Source organism: Mastigoproctus giganteus, chromosome 10 (genome assembly GCF_048544385.1).
Source record: "Mastigoproctus giganteus isolate SK-2022 chromosome 10, ASM4854438v1, whole genome shotgun sequence".
In the NCBI taxonomy this organism is placed as follows: Eukaryota; Metazoa; Arthropoda; class Arachnida; order Uropygi; family Thelyphonidae; genus Mastigoproctus; species Mastigoproctus giganteus.
The window spans coordinates 230,666,257-230,686,021 of NC_143584.1; the positions used below are offsets into that span (position 1 = coordinate 230,666,257).

Here is a 19,765-nt window from a genome sequence, read left to right on the forward strand (position 1 = left end):
GCTATGGTAGAAAAACAAGAACTGAGTTAGATCTTCTCTTTCTGGTTAAGCTTTTGAAATGACAGGCAAGTCTAGAGAGAGCAGGGCCATAGTTATGAATAGATCTCCGATTCAACATTTCTGAAGAAGGTAACGTTTGCAACAGTACCTTTTTTGAAGCACTCAATCAGTTGAGGTCTTAGACAATCCAAACAAACCTCCTAGCTAAGTAAGAGTAATTGCCATATAGTGCAAGGAAGCCACAGGCTTTTGCTACACTGGCAAATAGATAAGAACATTCAAATGATGCTTCCCTCCTTGCATAGGTAACTATCCAGTTGACCTTTGAATTTCTTCAAACTGTCAGCCTCAACTACCTGTTCCAGCAATCGACAACTCGCTGGCTTAAAAAAAAAAAACCCTTTCCTACAACAGTCTTAACCTCTTCCCCCCCCCAGTAATTTGAATTTATGCCGCCGAATTCTGTAATTCTCTAACAGTACTTACGGCGTCATTCTAAGTCAGTGGTTCTCAAAAATTTTTAACGTGAAGACACCCTAAATCCGTTATTAAAAATTCCCAGCACCAGGTGCATGGGCTCTGGCAGAATATTTTGTAAGGTGGTGCATGTGGAAGGGCAATGAGGGGAATTTTTTTTTTTTTTTGAAAAATGTATGAAAAAAACGTTTGGCTTTTGGTACAGGATTTTTAAACAATTTTTTTTTTTTATTTAAAAATTGGTCTCATACCATATTTTATGCACAATTTCTGTATCTCTAAGAATATTCGATTGCTTTTTCATACTTATTTTAATGTTTTTAGGACAATAAGTACACTTTCTAATTTATATCCAGAAACTAAAATAATTCAAAATTAAAAAAAAAAACAATACAAATTATATTGAAATTTTATTAATTTTAGCGCTGAAGGGATAAGATCTGCTAAGCAAGTATGAGCGTTTGCAGTGGCGCTGTGCTGTTTCAAATACAGTGTACGCAATGGACGGCTCGGCTGTTCCGTATATATAGGTGTATGTACATAAACATTGCAATGCGGTCAGAAATTATTTCATGATGACGTCTAATTTACACAGTTGCATGAAAATCAACAACCTTTTGTAGCAATGGCCACTATGTAAGCAGATGCTAAATTTGATGTTGCGGCACCCACTTTGAGAACCGCTGTTCTAGGTCAATGTTTGAGTGTTCTGTACTGGTAAACAATCTTTTGGATGTATTTTAATATCATATGTGTAATGTTATCAGTGAAATTAATTTCTAGTGCAGCATGATTTTAAAAAAAGGAAAAACTTTTTCCTTTTGCAAAAAAAAAAAAATCTAGTTTCCTCCACTTTTTTGAGTAAAAGTTCCTATTTTGGCCAAAAGATGTCCTGTTTTTGTTTTTTCAAAAGTCAAATGTTGGCAGCTATGCTTTTATTTCTTACCATGATTCCATTTCCTCAGCTATAGTAGTGTGGCAAATTGTGTGGAGCCTTGGCCGCCATGTTTTATTCTGAAATACCCAGAGTATGTCTTTTTAACAAATTTTGTAATGTTTTTCCTCTGCTTTATGTGTAAAAAGAAAAGCCATCACAAATATAAAATGTGAGGTTTATTTACACAGCTGCTTGTTGCCCTACTGCAGTGGTTTTCAACCTTTTTTAATAACAGCACCCCTAAGTAATTTATTTTATTTTGTGGCACCCCTACTCAATTTTCTTCCTGTTAGATCCGATTCTCTCTCTGTATGTGTATATAATATTAAAAAAATGTTATGTGATAGTTATTACAATAATATAGCTATAAATAAAATTACAATTCATAATACAAATTATATATATATATACTGTATACTTTTATTCTTTATATAGAGGTACTAAATAAACATCAATTATAGATCACCACAAAACTAAAAAGATACCGTATATCTTTTTATAATGAAATAAATATATAAATTAAGTTTAAGTAACTTAAACCCAAATTAAGTGGCACCCCTGGAATGTTGCTGCTGCACCCCGGTTGAAAACCACTGCACTACAAAGCTAAACATAGAAACAGAAATAAACATAGTTTCACTTGAATTTTTGAATGAGTAGTGATTGTTGAATTGTCCAGTTATATGCCAGTGGCATCTTGTGTTGTGCATTTTCAGTAGTTCTGCATGGTTCTTTTTCATGATCATACCAGAAAAATTAACCTATGGTTGTCAACATATTGTAACAATCAAATGCAATATCATTTTTGCAATTATTTTTTTAAAGCAGAGTTACTTTTGCCAAAAAAAAAAAAAAAACTTATGAACAAAAATGAATTATGAATTATTATTCTGGAATAAAATGAATTATTCCAATCCCAAAATCATTGTAAACCTGTGTAACCCCAATATCTGAACTGTTGTGTGATGTTAGCAGTCTTGTATATAATACTTGACTTCCCAAATTTTACAAAACAGCACCAGATTTCCGTTAAGATGCTATTCTGAACACAAGATGCCATGTCAGTATACCAGATCAGTATACCTGAACCCTAAACAATAAACTTTTTAAAACTAATAATAAATGTTCACTTTCTGAAAGTAATAAATCAATAAAAATGTAAGACTACCAAGAATGATTGCTGCAACAATAGCCATCTTAAAATACACTAATATGCTAGCACCAGTATAAAGTTAAACTTTAGTTCAAATATATTTTCACCTAAAAGAATCACTTTTTTTCCTAATTCTTTCTCAAAATTATCCATGCAAAAAAAAAAAAAAAGAAAAGCATGGATATACCCTGTATGGAAATGATGCAAATTACGTCACTTCCTAAATTATGCAAATTACATAACTAACATTGATTTGGTAAAGTAAGTAGCAAGAGTGAGCCTACTACTTACTGTACTAAATTTGTCACAAGTTTGTACCGATCATGCACACTACTTCCTGTACTGAATCTGAATTATTTGGTCATTTTTGTCTGGCATATTTGTTACCAATTGGTTTTGCCACCAAAGATTTTTCACATCAAAAGCACTCATCCCCTCTTCCCTCCACAACAATCTAATTAAGGTGGATTTCTAAAATATGAGTAATAACAAAAGCATTGAGGAAGATATTCTTATTTAATGGCTGTATAATGAAATTACAGTTTTAAACAGTGTAAATCAATATGTTTTATGTCTTAAGAATTAAAGTTCAGGATATTTTTGTTTCTTAGTTTTGTTACCTTGTTGTGATACTATTGAAATTTTGACAGCAATTTTTTGCTTTCAGAATGCAGCTGATAGAGATACTTTTGAGGAGAAATTTGCTCAGAATAACATCTCTTCTGAAGAAGACGTTGCTAATGCTTTTCCTGATTTGAAAATCTCAACTACTCAGAGTCATCCAGTTTCTATGCTTGCCAAATATTTTCCAAATATATCAGTATCAGCAGATGCAAGTACAGAATTAGCAATATCCCCTTACAGCTTTCAGTCCTTGACCCCTAGTAGTATTCATGAAACTGAAACATCACCTTCTCAAGGAAGAAGAGATAGTGTAGACAGCATTCAGAGTAATGAAAATGCTTCACAGATTTCATCAGTAGAAACAAATGAATCCATTCAGGAGATATCCCTTTCAAATAAGGAAGGAGATAGTTGTGATTCATCGAAATTTCATAATGAAATATCATGTGAAACTGATCCCATTACAGAACTTGATAGAACTGGAAATTCTGAAATGTTTGAAAGTCATGATTCAGCAACTCCCAATTCAGAAATTCTGTCTTCAGTAGATTCAGGAATTCCATCATCAGTAGATGCACAGCAATCTGAATTACAGTCAGAAAACCAGTATTTAGATGGTAATTCATTAAATAAAATTTCTCAGATGCTAACAGAAATTGGAAAGGAAAATTCTTTTTCTGGTATAATTCCTTCACCAAATTCAGATAGCATTCTAAGTAGTACACTTTCTGATATTAGCAACACATCTGGGAAAGTTTTCAGTGAGGCTGTAGATTGTCAGAATTCTCTCCCACTCCAATCGTTAGTTCAGCCAGTATTTTTACCTCAAACACACAGAATTGATGGTGTGACTGATCCACTAATAAACAGCTCTCAGCCATTAATAACTTCTCAGGGTCCTTCATCAGTGAACCCACAGCAGGCATCAAGAGAAGCCAATATCCTTCCATCTATATTAGACAAATCTTCAAAAACCCAATTTTCACCTGTTACTAACATTCCAGTGCCTCAGGTAAGAGCATAATTTAATTACTACTGTTAAAGTAATATTTTTCATGGTAGTAGCAATTTAATATTTCCGGCTGGTTTAGTATTAGTAGTGGTAAATGATGAAAGCAAGCAAGCTTATACAGCATTAGCAAAGGGAGAAATCATAAATCTTACTCTAATTTCTCTAATTCTTTCTTAAATTTATTAAAACTACCTACTTCCACAACACCAGTGGAAGCTTGTACCAATAATAAATCATCAAAACGTTTTACACACCCCATTCATACAACCATTTTCCTCAATTTGTTTCCTTATGTGTGTTATCCAAGATAGAGTAAATGCATCAGCATTGAATAAACCAAATTATTTTGGTTTATTCAATCCATTTAAAGCCTTAAACACTTCAATCAGGTTTTCTCACAGATACCTAGTTTCCAGGTGTTGCAATTTGCAGAAATGAAGTCTTTTGTGCTAAAAAATACCTTCTTTATGTTCATGACTAATCTTGACTTCTGTAGCCATTCCAAAAGATCCACATCTTTCTTAAAATAAGATCTTCCATCTTAAGGCAGTGGTTCTTTGTATCATATTCAAAATTAGACATTAAGCTTGATATATATACTTACTTCAATGTTAATAAATGTTGAAAACAGTAAGCATATACTGAACCCTTGTGGACTTGGCTAATAATATTAGTCCAAAAAAGAGCAGTGCCCTTTTATAATCTGTCCATAGCAGTTGCATGTCACACTGCTCTAATTTTTACAACAGTCTTTCATGCAGAACAGTGTCAAAGGCTTTGCCGAAGTCTGTGAAATGTCAAATTTTTTTTTTTTTGCATCCAATTCGCATTTGTTACTACGTTGTAGTAGCTAATGTGATTGACAGACAAGATCCCCCCCCCCTTCCTTAACAAATCCCTGAATTCCTGTCTGGATAGTCCTGTAATACATTGTTTAACCACTGACTGTGCAAGATTTCTCTTAATCTGCTTTAGCTTAGCTTGCCACCTTAGCTTCAGGGAACTTTACTTTTTTTAGTTTGTCACTACCTTAGTGTAATAATAATTCATTATTCTACTTTCTGCTTATTCTAGTTATTTGCTAACTTACCATTGCATGCATATTTCTTGCCAGCAACTGTGTCATCAGTTCATATATCTATTTAGGTGTAGGTGTAAATATTGAACCATCTAGGCTAGATTTCATAAGATTTTTCTGGAAGCTGCCAAGTGGAATTTTCTTTATAGCTTAAAAATTCTCTTTGAGTTTTGTTTAAAATTAGTAAAGTAGTTATGTCTTTAGCTGATTAAATTGATTGAATTTGTTCTTTAGTTGGTCTTTGAAGTTGCTTAAAATCCAAAGTGGACTTCTGCCATCGTTGTATTGATATATATATATATATATATAATCATTTGAATTCAGCGACCATTGTTACACTGTTGCTATAGGAATGAATAATTGCTACTTGGGTAGTTCCTTTGTAGTTATAAGGGAGTGTAAACATTATCAGAAGAGGTGTTTTTTTTTTTTAAATATAAATTCATTATAATGCTATAAACAAGATTTTATAATGTAGTTCCATCAAATAGTGCACGATCTAATTTAGGATAGCATAGTTTTTACTGCTGTGGAATTAGTGTAGCATTATCACTTGCACATCTCTTGATAACTTGTAGGGATTTTAATTTTTGTGTTCCCTCTCTAACAAGAGGAAGCAGGTTGAATCACATTTATCCACTTGATGTCGATGGTTTAACTGTTGATGATTCTGCACAGGTTGCTAATAAACTGAATAGGTATTTTGAATCTATGTTTATACATGAGAAATTCTTTAGGGAGGGGAGCTAAAAGTTCATCAAAATCTAATGGAGCTCTAAATGGTTTTGTGATAACTGAGAGGAAAGTGGAAGAGAAATTGTTAAAGCATAACTTAAAAAAGATGCCTGGGGTGGATGGGGTTTATCCAGTTATATTAAGGGAGGCAGCAGTGGAGGTAAGCAATATGAGAGCATCTTTGGATCAGGGAGGGTTCCCATGGACTGAAGTGTGTGAATGTAACTCCATTTTCAAAGCAGGATCAAAAGGTGACATGAGTAATTGCAGACCTGTTAGTTTAACTTTTGTTTGTCTTAACTTCAGGGGAATTAATGGAGTCTGGTTAAAGAAGTAATGTAGGATCACTGGACAGAAATGCAATTACACTACAGTCAGTATCAATTTGTTAGGGGGTGATCTTGTCTGACCAATCTGATTGGATATTATGATGTAGTAACAGAGGAACTGGTTGCAAAAATAATTTTGATATATGCTTGGATTTCAGGAAAGATTTCCATATTGTTGCACATAAGACTTCTGTACAAATTGGAGAAGTGAGGGATTAAGGGCAAGGTACTGGTCTGGATAAATGGATGGTTGAGTGGGAGAAGACAGGGGTAATCAATAGACACTGCTCTTTGTGAACTAATGTTATTAGTGCAGTCCCCCAGGGTTCAATGTTGGCCCATTGTTGTTTTCTGTATTTATCAATGATGAAGGTATATCAGGCATAATGTCTGTTTGCAGATGATACAAAGGTTGGCAGGGTGGTTAATGACAGTAATCAGGGTAAGTTACTGTAACAAGATTTAAAAAAAAAAAAAAAAAAAATGGCAGATGGGCTGAGAAATGGCAATTGCATTTGTCAATGTTATACTTCATGTACTGCATATTAACATACCAACTGTGTAGTACTACACTCAGGATAGTGCAAAATGAAGACTTGTAGGTAATTATCCAGTCAGATATGAAGTTCTCTGAGAAATGCAGACAGGCTGCCATGACTTCATGGTTTTGTCAATGATATACAGGAACTTTGCTAGCCGGGATAAAGAGGTGATCACATCCTTATCCCATTTTACAAGGCAACAGTTAGGCTGCATCTTGAGTATTGCATACAGGTACAGAGACCTCATGTTTGGAAGGATGTAGATCTACTGGAATGGATGCAGATAAGAGCAGTAAGGTTGGTGAAGGGAACAAAAGGCTGGTGTTTCAAAGAAAGGCTTCATTTCTGCAAATTGTAGTCAGGAGACAAGGCACCGGCGAGATGATCTGATTGAGATTTTAAGACTTTGATTGGATTGAGCAAGCTGAGGTGTGTCTCTGGGGGGTTTTTGGCACCCTTGAGATACTTTTATTAAATGTTATTATAATAAAAATTTTGAATTTCAGCACCCCCAGATGTTGGCACTCCTCTGCCCTGCTTACCAGCCATACTATGTTCTGCCAACCCTGAGCGAGCTCAGTGCTGATGGCATTCTACCTCTTGCTCAGACTGCACATGAGGGGCCATAAATTCAAACTGTCAAAGGATGTTTGACAGTTTGAATAGGTGTGTGGAGGTTTGGCAGGATAGATGTGTGGAGGTTTGGCTAGCAGGTGGTGTTCATTGTTGGAACAAACTTCCGTCTGTTGTTGGTGTGTATTTTGAATTAATTTGAGGAAAAACTAGGCAAATTATTGGAGGGGTGGACAGGTGATGGAGGGTTTTTTTTTTTTTTTTTGCTGATGCTTTTTTATGCTTGTTTTTGTATCATATACTGCTGCTAATAATAATATTCACAAAACCTTTCATAAATTCCTTTGTGTTCTTATGTGTGTAGTCTTCAAATATTTACTGGCTGGTAATAAGCCAGTGCTCTAAAGTTTAGGTCAGATTACTGCAGTTAATTTTTTTTTTTTTTTTTTACATTGATTTCTCCACCAAGTTTAGTTCATATATGCTATTTTATGCACATTGAATTTAACATATGACCTTAAAAAAAAAAAAAAAAAAAACATGATTTTAATTTTACGATTGCTAGAATTTCTTTTGTTAATGATTTATATAATAGGTACTATCCCTCCCCCCATCATTAAGTATTAAGAGAAACTAGTTGAATTAAATTTTATATCTAAAACTGAATGTAGTAAAAGACTGAATTTTTGTTTTTAGGGCATTTCTAATTATCATCACATAATCTCTAAAGCAAGTGATCCTATTCCAGTAATACCACAAGTGCCTTTAACTTTTCCTTCCCCCCCTGTTTCAACAGTTTCTGCTGTTCCAGGCTATGTTAATACTGTAACTGCTCAGTTAACTAGTCCAAGTGCTGTTTCATATGCAAGTAGTACTTCATCAGTTGGTAGTCAAGCAAAGTCATGGAATCCTTATCCTTTGGCATCTATTAGTGGAACGGTCCCATTGGTATTATCTAATACATCTTTACCTCCAGTGTGTACAAATGTCCAGGGTATAAACAGACAATCAGTTATTATAGCTGCACCACCACCACCAGTCATCCGTCCATATCCAGAAATAGGCAATTCTGCACATCAATTCTTACATCTTGGAGGTGGTGTTACACTTCCTAGTGATCCACACAAGGTAAGATCATCACAAGCTCAATTTTCTGCTTCTGGTAGGGAAAGAGCAGCTCAAGATTGCTCTGTGATGATGAGGCCAGTATCGGGTAATAAGGCACCCCAAACTGTTGTACAGCCACTTCCAAACCAAAGAAATGTAACTGGACAAGAATTATTTACAGACTCAAGGGGTATGTTGAATATTCAAAGACCAAACAGTGGACCCCAGAATAGAAGTGTCGTGCAGTATACAGTTTTATCTCCATCAAATAGCAACTTATTTTCTCCTGTGTTTACTCAACCAGCTGATCCTCAGTCAACATCCCCAGTCAGTCCTGTGTTATTATCATCTGTTGACCAGTCCATCTATTTGAACCAACTTCAGAACCCTGTGAAATTACAGCAGACTCAGGGAATCCAGCAGAGTGGAACATTAACATTTAATAAACCATATTCAGAAACAACTTACTTTCCTGTATTTAGGGAAAGGGAATCTAATTCCCAAATGGCCTTGAATTACCCTTGTCATCCCCAGCTTCTGGAATGTGTAAGTATGTTATGTATTTCGTAATATGTAAACAAAAAAAAAGGCAAAGCATTCTTAGAGGTTAAATCATTTTCTTAGTGTATGTTTTGCATTCCCAGACTTTTTTTTTTTTTTTTAAGAATTCTAAAACCTATTTCATTTTTCTTGTTATATTATCTTCATGTTCTTAAACTAAAGCCTGGAAAAATGTCCAGTGCCGTTACTGGCAAGGATGGGAAATTGTACTCCCAGGTAACCCAAGCTCCAACTTTATATTCTTCAGTAATATACTGTTCACTTTCCTAAAACTATCATTTTTCCATACTCAGTGCTATTAGTGTAATACAGGGGCAGGAATATTTATTTCTATCCTAATTATCAGCTAAACTGCTATACTATTTCTTATAAACACTATAATATAAATAGGTTTTATATACATTTATATGCATTTCTGCCATTAGCCTTTGTCTACCCTCAACAATTGTTTTTGTTCGTTTTAGTTTCATTGTTCACTTATGCTTAACTATTTTCTGGTCGTCTGTCATGTCAACCTTAAATTACATGCCAGCAATCTATATTTCCTCCCTTATAGCTTTAATTTTACATACTATATTTTGATGTAATTCTATTTTGCTATGGCATGTACTTTAAGTTAGAAACAGAGGACACTATATTGTCATCTTGTTGGGCAATTCTGGTGGTTGACATTTAAATGACACCAAGATTGTGTTATATATGACAATATAATAATGTATGTCTGGTATAATAATATTGACTTATTTCTTTATATACATATTAAATTTTTTTTCCCTGCCTTTTACTCTTTTCTGACTTCTTATCTCTACAACTTTAATTTACTTTTATTTTATTTATTTATTTATTTATTATAGTTGTTAGGTCCTTCTGGCTAATGTTACTCTTGTCTGTAATTATTTCCTTTTTCATACTCCTCCCATTAATCTTTACTATATAATACTGCATATATTTTTAATCCATATACAAAAATAAGTGAATTTATTTTTTTTTTACCAGTGGTTAGTTTTCTGATTTTTATTGCTTTTTCAATGTACTGAAAATGTATTTTCAATACTTTAGTATCGAAAATAAAATCATTAAAAAAAAATAAATAAAATCGTAAACCTTATAAATAAAATGATTCAACGACACTCTGCACAAATTATTTTTACTTTTGTAGTATACATGTATTTCATCAATTTTATTTATTATTGATTTTAAAATCTATTTAAGTAAAATAAAGCAGAAATTACTATCTCTACATATAAGAAATAGTAATTTAGAAATGCAACAGAATTTATTTGAACAAATAATGGTTCTTTTGAAATAGTTTTCAGTGATATTCAATAGACCTGTTTCATTATGGCAAAATAATTTGCGTGAGCCCTGGGAAGTTCATTCAAACAAGAATTTACTGTATTTGTATTCTTCAAGGTGTGCATTAATGTTAAGAACCATCTAGCAAATAAAAAAAAAAAAAGTTCTGTAAGATTTTGTCAATCTCTGTTGGTTATGTTCTTCACAGAAACCCATTAACATTAGTAGATGCATAAAAAAATGGTAAAGGTAAACTGCAGTCAATCCATTGCAGGATGGAAGCCTCCTCAGTGATTCATGCTGAGGGAAAAGGACCATAATCTGCCGTGCTGGTCCAGTGCGGGTTTGCAGACTGACCATATTTAGTAGTCAGTCTTGAACCCCGATCTACTACGCATGTGCTACTGCATTCCTGCTCCTGACCACTCTGCTATGGAGTCAACTTAGCATTAACAGAGGCACTTAATACAAGAAAGCAAGCTTATATAGCATCAGCCACAAAAAAAGGAAAAAAACACTATTTCACCCAACATTTCACTCTAAACGTTTGTGCAGTTTTTCCTTGAATTTATTTAAACTATCAACTTCCACAATGACAGATGGAAGTTTGTTCCAGCCATCTGCTGACTAAAGGCAAATTTCTGCACATCTATTCTACAACTGTCCTTCCTCAGTTTGAATTTATGCCCCCCTTGGGTGCATAATCTGAGCAAGAGGAAGTATCCCATTAGCATTGAGATTGCTCAAACCATTCAAGCCCTTATACACCTCAATTAGATCACCTTGCAGGTGCCTAGTTTCCAGACTCTAGACTCTACAATTTTCAAAACAAGCCTATCTTGGTAACAGCAACCTTTGTTGCACTTACTAATCTTGTTGCCCTTCTCTGTACTCATTCTAGTAGCTCAACAGCTTTCTTAAAGTGAGGTGTCCAGACCTGTATGCAGTACTCATGGTGTGGCCTGACCATTGCCTTATACAAAGGAATCACCTCCTTATCCCTGCTAGCAAAATTCCTCTATATCATTGACAAGGCCCCATGAGCTACTCTTGCCGCCTGTTTGCACTGCTCAGAAAACTTCAAATCTGACTGCACAATTACCAACTCTTTTTTTTTTTTTTTTTTTTTTTTTTTTATTCACCAGTACCCTCAATGTAGCACTACACAGTTGGTACATTTTTCTGGGGATACTGCTACCCATATGTAGTACTTTGCATTTGTCGATGTTAAACTTCAGTTGCCATCTCTCTGCCCAACTTTTTCAGATCCTGTTGCTGTAACATACTGTCATTGCCAACCTTCATATTGCTGCAAACTTGCACCTTAAGCCTGATATACCATCAATATCATTGATAAATATAGAAAACAACACAATTTGCCCAACACCAAACCCAGGGAGACTCCACTAATAACATTAGTCCACAAAGAGCAGTGTCCATCGTTTACCACTGTCTTCTCTCATATCTAACTGTCTTCTCTGATGTCTAACCAGCCATCCCTTTATTCATAGCAGCAACTTGCCCTTAATGCCATACTGCTCCAATTTGTAGTGTAGTCTTTCATGCGCAACAGTACCAAAAGCTTTCCTGAAATCCAAGTATAATATCAAAATTATTTTTTTGCATCCAGTTCTTTTGTGACCATATCATAGTATCCAATCAAATTGGTTAGACAGGACTTCCCCCTTTAATTGTATTGAATCTTGAATTGATCCTGATCTTGAATTGTATTGATGTGGAAGATGATATAAAGTCAGGAGGTGAGTTAACAGTGCAAGTCAAGCTGAGCATCTTCAGAATTATCTGGATGGCTTCATGGATGGTCAGAGCAAGAACAGTTGCATTTTAACATTGCTTAACTCTAAGGTTTGCATGGGGAAATGAAGGTGTAAATAAGGAGAGACTTTGGTGTTTTGATGGAATGAGTCATGGTTAGCATTGTGTGTAAACAGTCAGTCAGGAACTTATCAATTATTTACCTTTACATCTATGAAGGAGGAGGTTATCATTTCCTTATCTAAATTAATGGGCAGATTTTATTTGAAATTCTTTTGGAGGCAAATTTAAGGAAAGACATTGAGTTACATTTAAGGATCCAAATGGCTTGTCTGGTGAGAATAGCAAAGGGGTGGCCATAACTGAGGTCTACAAAGATGTGGACTCCAGAGCTTGTAAAAATGGTATCTCAGGGGGAATATGATTGAGATGTAAAAATTGGGGAGAGGGGACATAAATATAAAAATTTCATCTGGAGAGCACCAATATACTGTATCTTATTAAGTTTGGTCAGTGTGTTGTTAATCTCTGGAATAAATTATCTTTGTGAGAGAAGCTGCCGCCTCATTTTATTAAAGGGAGGAGGTAGGTTTGATAATTGAAGTTGATAATCTGGTAAAATTGAAGGTGAAACTACACTAGTACTTTCTGGCAGTCAGAAGAGTATAATAATAAGAATATAGATTATTTAGACAAAACTGTGTGTGTCGTGCGTGTTGATGTAAAAGCTTAGTTTCCTTGCACTTGGGGCTTAATACCATTATTTAAAATATTGCTGTAATGTTTATTATCCATCATGCTGACATAGCTTAACAGAACATCCCCTCCCCACCACCTCCCTTATATTTAACACAATAACTTGCTCTACCAGTAATTTTGAGCTAGCATGTAAACAGTGCAACATGGACCTTGGAAAACCTATATTTTTAAGGGTACTAATCACCTTATATCAGTGTGGAATTAAACAGTTATTTCAGGAAAGATGTCTAACTGTTGGAATCCTACAACATATTATTATATGGTTTTAGATGTTGTGCAGTAAAATGTCTTTTTCTAATATATTTCTTGAAGCAACACTATCCAAGCAAAACTTTCTGAATTTAGAACAAATGTGAACTGTTTTATTTTCACATCTTGTTGTGTGGCACATAAATATTTTTCTTGTTTGCAATCTTTAATACTGCAGTAGAAAATCTAGACAAGACTGCAGTAATAGTTAAGACACAGCATGGGTTTGTTAAAGGGATGTCTTGTCCAACCAATTTGATTGGATTCTATGATGTGGTCACAAAGGAACTGAATGCCAAAAATAATTTTGATATCATATACTTGGATTTCAGGAAAGCTTTTGATACTGTTGCACATGGAAGACTGCTGTAGAAATTGGAGAGGTATGGCATTAAGGGTAAGTTGCTACAATGGATAAAGGGATGGTTGAGTGGGAGATGACAGAGTGGTAATCAACAAACACTACTCTTCGTGGACAAATGTTATTAGTGGAGTTCCCCAGGGTTTGGTGTTGGGCCCATTGTTGTTTTGTATATTTATCAATGATATTGATGTAGGTATATTAGGTTTAATGCCCAAGTTTGCAGATGATACAAAGGTTGGCAGGGTTGTTGAAGACAGTATGCTACACCAACTGGATCTAGATAAATAAGTTAGGCAAATGGGCTGAGAAGTGGCAATTGAAGTTTAATCTTGACAAATACAAATTACTGCATATGAGTAGCAATAACCGAAGAGAAACCTACCAACTGTGTGGTACTACACTCAGGGAAGTGGAAAGTGAAAAATACCTGGGGTAATTGTGCAGTCAAATATGAAGTTTGCTGAACAGTGCAGACAGGCTGCCAGGGTAGGTCATGGAGTCTTGTCAATGATGTATAGGAATTTTGCTGACAGGGATTGATTATCCTGTTATATAAGGCAGTGGTCAGGCCACACCTAGAGTACTGTGTACAGGTCTGGATGCCTCATTTTAGGAAGGATGTAGAGTTGCTAGAACAAGTACAAAGAAGGGCAACAAGATTTTTGAGGGGAACAAAGGGGTGCTCTTACCAAGAAAGTCTTAAGTTCTGCAAATTGCAGTGCCTGGAGAGTAGGCATGTGCAAGGTGATCTGATTGAGGTGTATAAGGCCTTGAATGGGTTGAGCAGGCTGAATGCTGTTGGGATTCTTCCTCTTGCTAATGCTACACACACGATGGGGTCACAAATTGAAATTCAAGGACTGTTGCGGAATAGATGTGTGGAAGTTTGCATTTAGCCAGAAGGTGGTTGATTGCCGGAACAACTTCCATCTGTTCGTAGTAGTAATGGCAAATGATGCAAGAAAGCAAGCTTATATAGCATCAGCCAAGACGCACACACTCTTCACCCATCCGTACCCTCCATGGGTTTGTCTAGTTCTCCCTTGAATTTATTCAGCCCATCCACTTCCACAACAATGTTCCAACAGTCAACCTCCTGCTGGCTGAAGACAAACTTCAGGACATTATCTTGCAACCATCCTTCCCTCCATCACTGTTTCCATCACTTCAATAGATTCGGAATCAGTTTTTTCCAAAATCCATTGTAACGATTTTCTGATGGAATGAGTTTTAAAGGTAGATATAATACCTTGATCTAATAGCTGAATTAAAGAAGTTGTATTAGGTGGTAGGAGGCCCTTGAGGCTGTCACAGACATTCTCTCAGATATGCCAGACAAGCTGTTCTTGCTACCTGTGAGTCTAAAACGCTGATGGAACTGATATTCGGGTGACACTCAAGTCAAAGTGGACCCAATTTCGGCGAAGTCCGGACGGTCTATGACAGCCAAATCCTCTGCTTGCACCTTCACGATGGTGGGACTGTTAGTAATCCTGGGTATAACCTTCATGCACAAGTACATGGTGGGTGACCACCCAGGTGTGAAACAACGTAAGCAGGGTCGAGGTGTGGCGCCCACACCACATGGAGGAACGCCGCCCCTCTATGTTACCAGGCAGTACTAGGTGGTAGATGACTCATCAACCGGTGAAATACCACCACTTTGCGTATTGGAGGCTTGAAGTGGTGGAACCCATGTTTAGTCTCTAGAGCTAAGTTCCGGCTAACCCTTCCCTATCTCTTCCATCATGCAGTATGATTGATTTTTGAGGTTATGATGAATGTCGTGGCGAGATCCAATATTCCTTACATTTCGAGGGTACAGCTCTAAAACGGTGTTCGCAGGCCGGCCACTAGTTAGTACACCGGACTGAACCTATTGGTAACTCTCTAGGAAGCTTCCGGATCAGCTAGTGTATAATCTTGCTACCTCTACTCTGCCAGATAGTGACTGGAGGGAGTCCGAGTAGTGTGTATGCGGGGAGCATTGTCGAGGCCACGTTATGTCAAGGATCTGGGTATATTCTTACCACATGTACGCCATATCCAAAAATTTCATTACTTCATACAGCATGTCCCACCCACTTTTTCTTACTATTGAATACACAATGAATTGTCAAAATAATAGAGCAAGCTTATCTGCGAAAAGATCTAAACCTCCCAAGGACTTCCTAATTCATTTCACAAATATACGTGGTCTCAATTCTAATCTCAACGATGTCCATTTCCACTTGCAGTCTTCCAAACCCCATGTACTTTTTCTGACTGAATCTCAGTTATCAGTTGATTCAACTACTGCTCATCTCAGATGTCCAAATTATTTGCTGTATGATTCCTTTCGCCTCAAAGGTGGTACTTGTGCATATGTCTGTTCTGATATTCCCTGTCAGAGACTTGGCAATTTGGAATCTCCTCTCTTTGATCTTCTCTGGCTTAAAATCTCTCTACCTCATTGTGTAAAATTCATCGGTTGTCTCTACCGTTCTCCCAACTCCACTAATCACTTGGAGCTCTTTGACTTCCTCTCTTTGCAACTTGACTTTCTCCAGTCCAACTTTCCTAACAGTGAGGTAATTTTCCTTGGTGATTTTAACGTTCACAACTCCAGCTGGCTTCCGTTTTCTAGTCACACCGACCCAGCAGGTCGGGATGCTGAGGCTTTTGCAATTACTAATGACCTAGCACAGATTGTTCATTTACCTACAAGAATACCGGACAATACTAATCATACAGCCAATACGCTTGATCTTTTTCTCACAAACAACCCTTCTAAGTACAAGGTTGAAGTGGGAGGTCCTTTAGGCACTTCAGATCACAACTTAGTGATTGCCTCTTCTCCAATGGAACCTTTATCTCATGGCTATTCCCAACCTCGTATTGTTTGGCATTACAAGAATGCAAAATGGGATGACCTGCGAGACTTCTTTTCTTCTTTTCCTTGGTCTGATTACTGTTTCAAAACTTCTGATGTCAACGTTTGCTCAGATCGTGTCAGTGAAATTATTCTTGCAGGAATGGAATCCTTTATCCCACACTCCACTTTAAAATCTCGTCCTTTATCTAAACCTTGGTTTTCCAATAAATGTGCTAAGGCTGTCCAAGAGAAGAACGTTGCATATCGTAATTGGCTTGTTTCTAATTCTTCAGTTTCATTTTCTGCCTACACCAAAGCTCGCAACAATTGTAAAGCAGTTATTAATCAGTCCAAACTAGAGTTTGAACAGGCTAAGAGTAGAAAACTTGCTTCTTGCCCTAATGGTAGCCGAGCATTCTGGTCTCTTGCCAAAGCTATTGGCCGCAACTTTTGCCCATCTCTGCTCCCACCTCTGTCCAAACCGGATGGTTCTGTTGTCACTTCAGCCAAGGATAAAGCTGACCTGCTAGCATCCCATTTTTCTTTGAGCTCATGTATTAATGATCTTGGTAAAACACCTCCCACCATTCCTAACACGCTCCATTCAATGCCTCCTGTGGTCTTCCGTCAAAAAGATATCAGAAGGATTTTGATGAATCTTGATGCTAAGAAAGCTCCAGGTCCTGATGGTATTTCTCCACTTGTTCTCAAAACCTGTGCTCCTGAACTTACTCCTATTCTTTGCCGCCTTTTTTCACTTTCTTATTCCAAAGGTGTTTTTCCTTCTGCTTGGAAATTTGCTCATATCCAGCCAGTTCCTAAAAAGGGTGACAAATCCCTCCCATCCAATTATCGTCCCATTGCAATTACTTCTACTCTTTCTAAAGTAATGGAGAAATCAATTAACCGCCAACTCTTAAACTACCTAGAAACTTTCCGTCTGATCAACGATCGCCAGTATGGATTCCGTCAGTGTCGATCCACTGGTGATATTCTGGCTTATGTTACCCATTTATGGACTAATTCAATGGAAAGGTTCGGTGAAACACAAGTAGTTGCTCTTGACATCTCAAAGGCTTTTGATCGTGTTTGGCATAAAGGTCTTCTAAACAAGCTTCCATCTTATGGTTTGCCAACTGTTTTTAGTAATTGGTTATCCAGTTTTCTCTCTGATCGCTCACTGAGGGTGATGGTAGATGGCTCTCTGTCTTCTAACTTCTCCACTAATGCCGGTGTCCCCCAAGGTTCAGTTCTTTCCCCCACTCTTTTCCTCTTGTATATCAATGACCTTCTTCCATTGACTGGAAATCCTATCCATAGTTTTGCCGATGATAGCACATTGCATTCAACTTTCCATTTTGAGAAACCTTGTCCAGCTGAATCAGCTTTAAGTTCTCGAAAATCTGCTGCCAATTCCTTAAATGCCGATCTTCAGGTAATTCTCCAGTGGGGCAAAGACAACTTAGTTGATTTCAACCCTTCTAAAACTCAATCTTGTCTTATATCTCGCAAAAAGGATTCTTCTGCTCCTATGCTTATCTTTAGTGACACTCCGATTTCTAGGCAAAATGATATATCTCTTTTGGGGCTTACCCTGACTTCTAATCTCTCTTGGCACAAGCACATTACAAATATTGCTTCCTCTGCATCTAAAAAACTTGGTTTTCTCTTTCGCTCTCGGTGTTACTTTTCTCCCAAACAGCTGCTCACTCTGTATAAATCGCAAATCCGCCCTGCCATGGAATATTGTTCCCACATCTGGGGTGGTGCCCCCAAAACCTCTCTCAGGCTTCTTGATTCCATTCAGAAGAGGGCAGTTCGGTTAATTAATGATTCATCTCTAACAGAGTCTCTCCACTCGCTGTCTCATAGACGCACTGTTTCTGCTGCATGCCTCTTCTACAGATACTTCCATGGGCACTGTTCTTCTGAATTGGCTTCTATAATTCCCGCTCTCTCTTTCAAAACAGTCCGAACACGTGCCGCCACCAGCCAACATCCATTTACTGTCCAACTTCAAACACACAGAACCAACTTTTCATCTTCCTCATTTATTCATTCAACTGCCGTTTTCTGGAACAACCTTCCTTCATACGTATTTCCTGAAAATTACAATCTACAGAAGTTCAAGTCCAATATCAACAAATATCTTCTTTCGTCTTCTCAACCTCCAACCCAAGCACGGTACTAAGTACTATAGGTTTAATACCTCTCGTGTTTGGGGTTCTCATAAAAAAAAAAAAAAAAAAAAAGGAACATTACTTCAACGTTTGGATGACTTAACCCTTTTGGATGGACTGACGTGTTATCCATCACAGCACAGCACAGCAAGCACAAGTTGCAACAAACACGATACCACAAGTGAGATACGAAGTAATGAATTTCTAAAAATTTATTTTTTTCATATGATTGAATATTTCAAAGAAGGGGAAACACATTTCATCATAATAATGTGAAAACCCACAGAATTCCAGCTATATCGGTACTTATAGCAAATGCAAGAAGATAGTTTACTACCCATTTATAATTAGATTGCACGAACAGAAAAGCCCAATAAAACGGAAAGTGCAAATTGTTTTTATTGTTTTATGGTAGTGACTTCCAGAAATGTGCTTTAGCAAAATATCACGAAGGCAATAACGACTAGCCAGTCAACGGCGGAGATTCACAAAAAAAGAATGGAAATGTTGAAAAATTACATCCAACATAATAGCATGGTTTCCCCAGCACAAAAGCTTAAAAATACTGTTACTGTGTTATGCGAGGTTTCCTGCAATTCTCTAACCATGTTATATAAGTACTGTGTTGTGCGAGGATTGCCGCAATTCTCAAACTGTATTATAGAAGTACTGTGTTATACAGGGGTTGCCTGTATATGATTAAAAGTACTTGGGGTATGCCAAACCCCCATTCTTTTTCCAGACCGAATCTCATTTATCAGTTGGTTCAACCACTGCTCATCTCAGTTGCCCAAATTATTTGCTGTATGATTCCATTTGCCTCAAAGGTGGTACTTGTGCATATGTCTGTTCTGATATTCCCTGTCAGAGACTTGGCAATTTGGAATCTCCTCTCTTTGATCTTCTCTGGCTTAAAATCTCTCTACTTCATTCTGTCAAATTCACCTGTTGTCTCTACCATTCTCACAACTCCGCTAATCACTTGGAACTCTTTGACTTCCTCTCTTTGGAACTTCACTTTCTTCAGTCCAACTTGGTCTTGGCGCATTATAGCCTTAGATGCTAATGGGCCAATAAAATCCAAATCAACAACAACAACATCCAGTCCAACTTTCCTAACAATGAAGTAATTTTCATTGGTGATTTTAATGTTCACAAC

The 19,765-nt window shown here is 36.7% G+C and overlaps 1 protein-coding gene across 1 annotated transcript in view; it reads left to right on the forward strand.

The window, feature by feature from the left end:
• LOC150080022 (uncharacterized) overlaps window positions 1–19,765 on the forward strand; it is a 219,187-nt gene that overhangs the window by 176,873 nt on the left and 22,549 nt on the right. Inside the window, exons 15-16 of the mRNA XM_090383335.1 lie at window positions 3,235–4,203; window positions 8,157–9,113. Coding sequence (XP_090239461.1) covers window positions 3,235–4,203; window positions 8,157–9,113 — 1,926 coding nt within the window. The remainder of the gene's footprint in view (window positions 1–3,234; window positions 4,204–8,156; window positions 9,114–19,765) is intronic.